Source organism: Periophthalmus magnuspinnatus, chromosome 17 (genome assembly GCF_009829125.3).
Source record: "Periophthalmus magnuspinnatus isolate fPerMag1 chromosome 17, fPerMag1.2.pri, whole genome shotgun sequence".
Taxonomy (NCBI): Eukaryota; Metazoa; Chordata; class Actinopteri; order Gobiiformes; family Gobiidae; genus Periophthalmus; species Periophthalmus magnuspinnatus.
The window spans coordinates 9,106,380-9,118,406 of record NC_047142.1 but is presented as its reverse complement, the minus strand read 5'-3'; the positions used below and the strand labels follow the sequence as shown (position 1 = coordinate 9,118,406).

Sequence of the window (12,027 nt, the reverse complement as noted above, 5' to 3'; positions counted from 1 at the left end):
GACAAGGCATCGTCTTCACAAACAGAAACCACATCCCGCTGGGCAGCTCGCTGGTCGCTATCCCGGGTCTGCATGGACTCAATGAGAGCTTTCATTCTAGTGAGCTCCGAAGTAAGGCTATCCACCTTCGAGGATAATCCCGCAGAGCAATCCCCTTTGCTGCGCTTATGCGGAATAGGGGAAGCGTCGACAGCAGAGCGCTTTCTCCTCACCTTCCCGCTTGCTGGCAACTGGGTGTCCTGTATATCAGAGGGCCCAGCTCCTCCAAACGCGGCCAGGTGGTCAGCACGCAGGGATCTCGGCATAATGCTGCAACTCATGCAAGCATTCTCCGTCAAGCCCTCCTTAAGGTGGTCCACACCCAAACATAAGGGGCATAAATCATGTCCATCCTCCGGTTGAAGCGGGGCCATGCAGGCTCTACAGCACATGGACTCCATCACAACAGACGCTAGATCAGGTCGAGCTGAAAACGGCACTCTTGATCCGCACGCTGGGATTAAAAAATACCACGTTGAGCCGAAAACGCCACTGGTGGTAGACTCAAAAACTCAAAGCGAACAGTAACACTGCTGATAAGAATGAACTAAAGAACCGAGCACGGTTCCAAAATAACAGAGATATTTTAGCCGAATGCGGCAATAGTCAACACAAAAAGTCGAGCTGAACCGAACACGGTAGCAAATACAAACCAGCTCCACCGACCCGGCATCGCTTCCAACAAAAAATGCAGTAACTACTTACCATACGGTCCTTGTGAAACATGCACCTCACCGGCGTCAGGGAAACACCCGCTCCAGGTGAGGCACTCCGCCCCGCGCAGCTTACGCAGCGCCTGAGGGGCGAGTCGCACTCGCTACCCCGACTGTGATAGACTGCACTCAATTCACAAGTCACGGGACTCTGAGCAGTAAGCTGTCACCAAAGGGAGAAACAATTGTGGTACGAAGCAGTATTTGCGAGTATCCACAACACACTCGACCTAAGTGCGAGAAGAAAAAAGGGGACTGTGCTTCCGGAGTCACGTGACTATATAGCCTCATGTGGGTCTCCGGAAGGTCATAGGTGAATTTGTTGTTATTAAATCTCGACCTGCGCATGCGCAAGAGTGATCATCCAGTGCTTGAAGCACCGCCTCTGGCGGTCAGAAGGGATGAAATAGAACTGAATGTCTTAACACTGTCTCTTTCTTTTTCCATGGAGCCAGCTGTCGCCCTGTGATCAGATGAAGCTGATGAGAAAAAAACCTGTCTCCAGAAGATGAAGAATGAGACATAATCACAAACATGAGGTAAGAAAATTATAATAATTCCTTTGAAGTTGCTTCTGAATGTTTACTAGAAGCTGATTTTGAATGTTTACCCAGTGTCTTAACATTGTCTTTTTATGTTTTTCCATGGTGACCTGTTTGGAGGGGCCAGCTGTGGTCCTGTGATCTGATGACACTGATGACAAAAAACATGTCTCCAAAACTTGAAGAACAAGATGGAGCTGATCAGAAGAGCACTCTGAAAGAGTGTCTGAGATCTGTCAATAAAAGGGAGGTTTTTTGGAATCATTTTTTGGAATTCATTTTTTAAGAATTATAAAAATATAAATATTTTTAGTACAATTAACTTTTCTGGTGGGGAGTCCGCTACATGCTTGTCTACTAGAAAGCTACACAGTATATCACTAATCTTACCTTATAAAATGGCTTTTTTTTAACCTCCTGAGACCTGGTGTCCTCATCTGTGGACAACACATTTTGGGTTGTTTAGGCCACAGTGCAATTTTTTAGAAGAACAGCAACAAGAACATGTTCAATTTTGAATATTTCTAAGAGTTTAGAATATTTATTTATTTTTTATTTTTATTTAATATATATATTTTTTATTTCTTTTTTATTTATTTATTTTAGTTTTTGTTTTTTGTTTTTTTTTTTATTTATTTATGTATTTTAGTTTTATTTAAAGGCATACGTCTTCCTGCACCTGTCAGCAGCACAAATGAGACACATTGTTCCTAGAGGCACAATTCTTTCTCATTATGTTTTTACACAAAATGTATGTGTTCAAGCAGTTAATAATTTTTGCAAATAAAGTCCTGCAAGAACTTAGGTCTCAGGAGGTTAAGTGCTCAAATATTTTGTGAAAAACATGCATTCTTGCGTGCATTCAGGGTTGTAGAAGCCAACAGGTGGCGTACCTTTGTCAGAATTTTTCATTTAATTTGCTTAATTGCTATGACAACGGAGGACAATGCCTTAGTTTGAAACCATAAATATGATACTATTGGTTTAAAAATAAGTAAAGATCAGACTGGCATAAATGTTGTTTTACCCAGATCTTAGTGTTCACAACCTGATCTCTCAGTCCTATAGCACCAGTCACAGTTTAACTCAGAATCAGAAAAAAGATTTATTGCCATTGTCATCGAACTAAATTCACTCAAGTAAGAACTTGCTTCTGTGGTTTGGTGCAGAAAGTCATCCAAAGCCTCTGATGACTGTGGGTCCAATTACACATGACTGTACACTGTACCGTAGTCCTGCCTCTTATCAGCAGTGAGAGAGCTCCCTCCAATAGACAGTAGACGCACCAGCCCCCTCTGCTGAAGTGACAGTACTGAAGTAGGCCTCTCTTTGTGGGACATTGCAGCGATGCTTTTGCTCTCCTGAAGTCAAGGGCTTTGGAGAAGATGAGTGCGTTCTGTGAAGACCTGGGAGATGTTCACACAGCTGTGGGACCACAGCAGCCAAAGAGAACATACTTTCAGACATCTTTGTGTTTTAATGTAGGCTTAAATGTAGGTTATATTCTAGGCCATTCTATTTTTTGCATTATGATCCAGAGTATGAATATTATTAATATCACAAACACTTGTTTAATGGATTCAGTGAATCCTTGTACTCAGTGTGTCCAGAGGAGCAGTGCTATTTGGAGGAGCCTGGACATCCTGGACTCCCTGGTCTCCATGGTGACTGTGTGTCACCAGTGTAAGCAGCAGGGCAGGGGCGTGCTCTCCTCCAGAGACGCTGTCAGGTACTCTAGGTACTCTTGGTAGGTATACTAGGTATACTAGGTATATACAGGCATGGACACTCGTGTAGTGTTTTTTATATTAAAAATTAACACATGCCATATTTAAAGTTTATTTAAATATTTACAATAAGCTTTACAATCACAATTAGTGACAGTATTTTGTCCAAATTTCTTTTCGCCTCCTTCACTATTATCTGTTTTACGCAGATCCGATTTTTTCTGTATGGTACATTATATTTCAGTCTTCCTCCCAGTTTTTCAGAGATTTGGGGCTCACACTTTGGTTTTGTTCCACTTCTGTGTAGCCACTGTCTTCCAGATCTGGAAACACACGTTCAGATCATCACACAAGTTTTATGTCACACAAAAGTTGATGTGGTCCATTGGGGGAACACTGGTTATTTCTTTGCAAAAATGATAAATTAGAGAGCGAACTGAACAATGACTAAAAAAGTAAAATGTAAATTATTGTACATGTCAAGAGTCATATTTCCTTAATGGGTGCTCATGATGAGGGCGATGGAAATGACCAACAGGGCAAGATCACGCCACTGCTCCCCCGTGTGACTGAACTCAAAACAACATAAGCCTCTGTACCTGTTTGGAGGAGCAGACCAGACCCGGCCTGCCTCAGTTTGACCATTGGTTCGTCTGTTAAGAAGAGGTGGAGTGTTGACAGGCTTCCACTGAGAGCTCCAACCCGAGGACAGAAAGCCCAGAGCAGGGAGAGGGGCACCGCCACGCACACACACATATTGATACTTTGCAGCTGAAGTCATCAACATTCCCTGGGAGTGTGACGCTGTGAGGTCGCTCTTCTCCACACGCTGCAAACAGTGTACAGTGAATCCCAAAGAAAACTGACACACATCTTTCACTGACAAAAAACTGAGAAATTTTTTCCACAATATTGGCTATATCTGGCAATATCTGTCAATTACTATTGATATTTTTTGTCTTGAATGAGTGAAAAATATCAGCCCAGTGCATCAGTTCTTTGTCCCTGGTTCTGTTCATTTTCAGATCTTCTAGGTGCAGCCAGATGAGTCGGACTTCCACAATATAGCAATAAACTTGACTATCTCCATGGAGACAAGCAGCTGGTGGCACCAGGCCAAGTGACACCTCAGATCTATGAAGAGGTGAGCCTGCTCACAGTAATAATGAATGTTTAAAAGAGATTCTACAGCAATAAAAACATCTAGAACTGAATAAATACAAGACATACAGGTTTAATGCTATACTATGGAACATTCCAGGCAAACCAATAACATCTCCATGGAGACAATTAGGTGACAAACTCTCCACCACAAAATATGCATAGTTCATCTTAAAGTTTGGATTTTGACAAAATATTTCTACTTTGAGATAGTTTATGTTGATTATAGTCACTGCATTTGTCTGTGCTGTTTGCACACTCACCTCCTGTGCGTTTGGTCCATGTCTCCTCCTTCTCTTCCTTCTCTTCCTTCTTTTCTCTGTCCCTCCACCTCCTCTTTAGTGCTCGGTCCAGAACAGCACCTCACGGAGCAACACTCTCCACAGCACGTTGTCCTTCAGACTAGGGTAGATTATCCTGTGCAATTTACACACAACAGAAAGTTATGAAGAAACTAAACTAATGAAATGATGCAACTCAATACAGATACTGATGATAATGGCAATAATGTGTTAATTACATAAAAACAGTATGGAATTTTAAACTCATTGCCTAAAAAGTTATATTTTATTGGTAGGGTTAAGATACACTATTGTTCCTGTATGGAAATGTGTCCTCTGCATTTGATAATTGACGATCAGTGTGAGATGGGTTAAAGCTAAACTGTGGAACATTCCTGGCAGTGCATTAACATCTGCATGGAGACAAGCACAAAAAAGTTACTTAGTGTACCTTATGTCTAAAATGTTAAAATCTGAGACTCTGTAGCACCCTCACCAGTGTCTATGAGGTTTCCCCTTGGCTCCTCTCCCCAGGTGTTGAATCCTCCTTTGAGTCGGTGAAACACAGAATCCGAACTGCTCCAGTCCTCCACCAAGGACCAGTCCCACTTCAGTGACCTCCACCTCGAATTCAAAGTCCACATCCTCTGAGCCCTGCAGCTGACAAAGAACAAGTTTACTTTAAAAGAGACATATTGTGCAAAATCAAGCTTTAAGAGATTTTGACTGTTATAACTCAAAGTTGTGTTTAGAGTGAATCGTGCATGTCTGAGTGATATTTATATTCAAGTATCATTGCTCCAAAAATCCTGTTTCCACTACCCCCCATCGCTCTCACAGCTCTGTACTTCAAGCTCCAATTATTGTTTTCCCTAAACTTTGATAGAGGAAGGATTCAGGGGGCTCAGGGAAAGCAGCGCTGCAGTTTTAAACCGTCAGTGGACTTGTTTTTGCTATTACGTTGTTTAAAATCAATGTATATATCAATAAGTTCAAAATACAACGTAATGATCCAAAAGTGTTGTAGATTATAACTAAGTCGCAGATAAAAGCAAAATACGTCTTTATCCTCACCAGTCCAATTACAGCCAAGTCAAGTGGGAGCTATTTAAACCCAAGCTCACGACTAAGCAACATAGTTATGATAATTTCTATATCGACTTGTCATTCAAGTCGTCAGATGGAACAATAATTTTTGAGAGTCCGAAACGCTGGAGGGACAACGTCTCTCGGCTGGCCTGAGAACACCTTGGGGTCCCACCGGAGGAGCTGGAGGACATGTCTGGGGTGAGGGACGTCTGGGAGTCCCTGCTTAGACTGCTGCCCCCACGACCCGGCCCCAGATAAGAGCAAGAAAATAGATGGATATTTTTCCGTGGATACTTTTTCTACTAGTGGGGAACTTGTTATTTTTTTCTGTACTACTGTCAGCTGACACTACTACTACGATTTGAGCTGTAGGGCTTGAATTAATAACTTCTATAATTTCATTATAGGACTTTGTGGACTGGTGTCAGCAGAACCACCTCATCATCAATGCAGGCAAGACCAAGGAGATGGTGGTGGACTTCCGCAGACGCCACTCTACTGCCCCCTCAGTGAACATCCAGAGAAGGGATATTGAGAGAGTGGACTCATACAAGTACCTGGGTGTTCACCTGAACAACAAACTGGACTGGACTAACAACACAGACTGTACAGGAAGGGCCAGAGCAGGCTCTATCTCCTGAGGAGACTCAGGTCTTTTGGAGTGAGAGGGCCACTCCTGAAGACCTTCTATGACTCTGTGGTGGCATCAGCCATCCTGTACGGTGTGGTCTGCTGGAACAGCAGCATCACAGAGAGGGAGAGGAAGAAGCTGGACAAGGTGATCAAGAAGTCCAGCTCTGTCCTGTACTCTGGACTCAGTGCAGGAGGTGGGGGACAGGAGGGTCCTGGCTAAGGTCATTTCTATGCTGGGCCATGAGTCTCACCCCCTGCAGGACGCTCTGTCTGCCCTGGAGAGCAGCTTCAGTGACAGACTGATTCACCCTTGCTGTGTGAAGGAGAGGTTTCGCAGGTCTTTCCTTCCTGCTGCTGCCAGACTGTACAATGAACACTGTTAACACTGAACATGTGTCATTCAACTATACCTATGTGCAATACTTAAGTCACTTTACAGACATGTTACATGGTCCATGTTACATGTTACATTAGAGCAGTGGTTCTTAACCTGGGTTCGATCGAACCCTAGGGGTTCGGTGAGTCAGTCCCAGGGGTTCGGGGGAGGTCAAGACACGCACCAGACTCATATGATTCGCGGACTGCGAGCGTCTCCAGACGCTGGCCGTGTCCTAATTCGACAAATGCACCTTTGCTGTGCCTAAAGCGTGTCAGCAGTGGTCTCTTTTTCAGTGTGAGTCAGTGAGTGTGACCGGGGACGAGCTGCTCCAGCCAATTATGTGATTCACATACGTATTGTGCAGCTTATCAACGTCATTGACAGACGTCCTCATGTCCCGCTCCCAGAGTTTTAGCCGATGTGGAGTGAAGACTCGCTGATTATTCTAAGTGTTTAACCCCTTAACGTTCCGACGGCCCGCCCTCGGGCAAAGATCCGCGCGTAAAATTACGCGCGCGTAATTGCGTAACTTTACGCACTGTTTTGCAGCAGTTTTGCGTTTTAAACATGACGAAACAGACAAAACAAAGAAAGTACGCGACACTGTGGATGTTTGTACAAGTTAAACAAGAGGCATCTCGAACCCGGAGCGGTTCGTGCAACCGAGTGAAGGTCTCATGATGGACTGAGGAGCAGAGGACCTGATGTGCTGATGGACTGGATGCTGTTCCTGGATGCGTGGTTTATTCTGCTATTGACTTAATTGTGGGTCAAATGTGTATCATGTGTAATCATTAGCATTAGCTAATGCCAATCTGCGCCCCCGACCACCACCAATCATTCACTCACACACCAAAGTGTGCGTGAATGATTGGTGAAGTGTCTTGCCTAAGGACATAATGACAAAACTAAGGACACAATGACAGAAGTTGGTCCGAGCGGGACTCGATCCTCCAACCTCTGTCACAGAATGACTGTCACACTGTCACATGTGCAGTGTGTTCTTAGTTTCCAGTGTGTGTTTGTTCACTGTTTGCAGTGTGTGGTTTGTAAATATATATTTATTTTGACCCATACCACTTGTTTTGAATATATTTTATTTACAAATACACATTATATATATTGTGTTTTGATATATATAAATGTACAGTAATAGAGCAGCTGGGTGAGCAGATACAGATTCCTCTCTGTGTATTGGTCATTGAATACTGTCACTTCGAACGGCATAAAAACATAAAACGACATGAAAACGAAGAAAAGGAACAGACTTTGCTGTGAAAATGACATGAGAGGCACTTGCCAAGGGGAAGCCCTGCATTTCTGAACTGGTCTCTCAAAGGCAACAGCAGAAGTCACACTGATTCGCAGTAAATATTCATTATTATTGTAGCCTGATGGAAATTAGGTGATGGGTGTGTGTTAAAAAGTTAAAAATAATAAATAGCATAAATACAATAAGTTCATTATTGGAATACATAATACAATACAAAATTAAAATTATTTCAGTGTGGTAGTGTTAAAAAAGGTCATGTGTTTGTGAAAAGGTATGTATGTCATTTGTTGTGAGTTTATACATTGTATTGGTTTTATTCTTTGAACACAGTGATGTTAATGCACGCTTTATTTTGTGCACCAGTAAAACAGACATATGGCTTGAATTTGAAAAAAATGATATTTTATCTTTCAATAAACAAGGGTTCGGTGAATGTGCATATGAAACTGGTGGGGTTCAGTACCTCCAACAAGGTTAAGAACCACTGCATTAGAGTCTATTTTTTAAATTATTTAAAGCTATTTATCTATTATCTTGTTCTACTGCATGTACCATTTTCCTTCTGTTCTTTAACTGCGGTGCAATACTGGAATTTCCCCACTGTGGGACTAATAAAGGCATATCTTGTCTTATTAGGGTTTAAAAAGTTTTTATTCTGCACTCTTCTGTTTTAATGTTAATTTTATGATTATTTATGCTTTAATTTATGTGATTGTAATGTCCTTCATATTCTGTAAAGCACTGCGAATTACTTTGTGTACAAATTGTGCTGTACAAATAAACTTGCCTTGCCTAACCAAGACAAATATATTAAAATAATCTACCGGTAATAGATTGAACCAAGCGCTAGGCTTGTACAATAAAAATAAGACTAGAGTGAGTGTAAATGAAATGGTAGAAGATAGAAATGAGCAATGAAGGTTTACTTAATTAGAAAAAATAAAAATAAATAAAATGGTTTACAAACTAACAGCCGGCAACTGTTACATTCACGTGTGTACAATATAAATCAGGAAAACAAGTCCTACTGAGCTCAGTGGTATTTCAGTCATTCAGCCACAGTCAATTGTTCAAAAAGGAAAGTTCCTCATTGTGGTAGTTTGAGTTGTTACCACGTGATGATCAACAAGAAGAATAGAGAAAGTTGCCATTCTCCATTGACAGTTCAGGGTTCTGGGACAGGCTCGCCATCTCCTCTGAGAGTCTTCTGAATCATCTCCAACCATACAAAAGCTAGCCTGCATAACAATAATGTATACAGCTAGTTAAAAGTCCATTTCCATTCTCTAATCTTTGTAGTAGTAGCTATAGCTTTGTTTCTTTTTCTCTCAAAGTATCAAGTATTGTATTCCCATTGTACAATTTACAATATTAGTAATGTTAGGCGTGTTCTATCAAAATGACGACTGGATTCCATCAGTTCAAATCTCAAAAGTTTATTTCCCTGACAGTTACAATCTAATACAGGACCCGGGGTCATATGATCTATCCCTCGTGTGTGCAGCAGGCGGTCTGTCTGCTTTTCCCTGGCCCCGTAACATAAAAATGTAACATGAAACATGAATATGCAAATATTATGTTGAGTAGGTTGTCGCCCAGGTTCCTCCCTCCGGCCTCGCTCATCTCTCCGGGCTGCACCAGTCTATTTTTCCGGCCTTGAGTCTCATCCGACCACCCTGTAAAGGAGCGTACACAACCCCAATAGCCTTCCCCAATTCATATCACACAATATTGCTTTTAGCATAGTTTCAGTATTATCACAAGATGCTCCACTCTAGTATAAACATCGTGGCTGTCAGGCGACATGATTCACCTCCTACAATGTTGCCTTAACTCGGTTAAAGGAGTTTCTGCAAGGGACCAACTGTCTCCCATAATTCACGTTTTACCTTTAACCTAATTTCAGTGTTAGTAGATGGTATTCAACTTTTAGTATGGTGCTTGTTAGACAACCTCCAAAAAGATACAACATTCAAAGAATATATAAATTCAGTATAAAAATGGTGATTACATAATAATATTCAAAACTTATATGATTTCAGTATCAAAAGATATATATGTATATGTGATGGCCCTAAGAAACTTTATTCAATCAATATGCATTCCATATTTTTGATATATGTATTTGTAATGCAAATACATATATTGTATTGCAAAAGCTTTATTACTTGACATACCCTTCAGTAACATGCATGCATGTTTTAAACTCAAAATATCATTGTTACACATGAAATTGTTTATTTCAAATTCAATAATAACAAATAAAATCGCTCCTTTAATCTTAACTCATTAACCATGTGACTTGTGAGTAATATTTTTATCCAATTGAATTAGTAAACCTTATCTGGTTTAGCATAGCATTACATGCTTTTGCATAAAGCATCTACATGTACATTTAACATTAAATAAACATCACATTTCCACCTGAAATAGTGCAAAATTAAATAAAAGTACAGTGACATTTGTTGTCAACTTAACTGTTGCTTTAAAATATCGTAAAACAAGCACACATAGGTTTTATAATGACCTTAAGCAGTAGTTTACCATTAGCGATTAGCGTTAGCTTCACATTACTGAGTCCCTCGCTGGGACTTAGTCCCAGGCTCGAGCCTAATAAATTGGCGAATTGGGACATGGCCCATGTTTGACACAGGGGGCGCTGTGGGCTTAAGACAAATTAAACTCGTGTAAAAGTTTGAGTCCCGTCAGAACAAGACTCACTTCCGTAGCCGCATTAGCTCCGTTAGCTCCGCGGAGATGGCGGATCTAAACCGTCAGCTGCAGGAGTATCTGGCGCAGTCCAAGTCCGGGAAAAGTGCGAGTCCGTCCGGCTCCAGCACCGCGCTGGACCTCGGGGACGAGGAGCCGGTCACCGGGAGCTGGTTTGGCCGCTGGTCTGGCCGCTGGTCCAGTCCATTTCAGCGGCGAGAGTCTCCGAGCTCCGGGAGCGGCGGCTCCTGGCCGTGGTCCACGGATCCGGACCCGTGTTTACCTGGTCTGAGCCGGAGGCAGCGGCTCGTGGCCTTCGGGGTGTGCGCCGCCTTTTCCGCGCTGTGTTTCGGCCTGTCCGCGCTTTACGCGCCGCTGCTGCTGCTGTACGCGCGGAAGTTCGCGCTTCTATGGTCTCTCGGGTCTCTGTTCGCCATCGCGGCCGTGGCGATGCTCCGCGGGCCCAGTAAACTCCTCTCCGGTCTCCCCACGTCTCCCGCGGCCGCCGCCTACCTGTGCGCCTTGGGCGGCACGCTGTACGCGGCGCTGAGCCTCCAGAGCACCGCGCTGACCGCGCTGGGCGCCGCGGTGCAGGTCGCGGTGATCCTGTGCGCAGTGGTGTCGCTGCTGCCCGGTGGAGCCGCGGGGATGCGCTTCATGGGCGGTTTGGCCGCGTCCGCCATCAAGCGTACCGTCAGCGGGAAGACCATGCCCATCTGACCGGGCACGGAGCCCTCGGAGCCGACGAGTGAGGGCTGATCCCGATAAACCACATGGACAGAGAATCAAGTGAACGCGTGTGGAGGAGCAGCGGGGCTTTTATTTTACTGTGTAAAGGCATCCGGACCACATCCAATGTAAATGTTTTTTTGTAAATTGGACTCTGACTCTAGCGCCATCATGCGGCAATTTGCACATTCCAGGAGCTATTTTACTCTTAATGATTTTTGTAAATGATTAAAACTCTTCTTCAGAACTGTCTCTTTTCTTTTCTGAGCCACGTGACAAACACAGAGCTGTTTGTGTTGTAACCTTTGGATTCATGTCTCCTGGTCAGAAACCGTACAGCTGATCTGGGAAAAAGATCTAATCGATTTTCTGACAAACTTTGGGATTAGATTTGAGTTATCAGATTGTTCAAAGTTCACATTTTAAATGTGTGCAGGAGAACTGACAAAAACAAGAACTAAACTTAAGTTTCGATGCACATTTACTTGAGGAAATTATGGTGCTTCATAACTTTTTGCTAATTAAACCCATTCAGATTGCTTTTGATTAGATTGTTATGCTTTGGCCCCAATACCGTCTGCTCCTCTCTCCTCACACTTCAGACAGAATTCCACATATGACTCCACATTCAGAGAAAAACGCACAAGAAACACTAACTGTTCTTTTTTTTTATTTGTGAAAAAGTCAAATACTCCAACCTGGGGCACACACAGAAGACACAGCCCTTGAGCCAGGACAAGCGCCCCCTCTGG

At 42.9% G+C, this 12,027-nt stretch overlaps 1 protein-coding gene across 1 annotated transcript; it reads left to right on the top strand.

Moving 5' to 3' along the window:
- Positions 1-10,533: 10,533 nt before the first annotated feature.
- sft2d3 (SFT2 domain containing 3) lies at positions 10,534-11,522 on the top strand. Its single transcript, XM_033982460.2, has one exon. The coding sequence runs from the start codon at positions 10,595-10,597 to the stop codon at positions 11,264-11,266; it is 672 nt and encodes a 223-aa protein (XP_033838351.1). The 5' UTR covers positions 10,534-10,594; the 3' UTR covers positions 11,267-11,522.
- Positions 11,523-12,027: the final 505 nt, after the last annotated feature.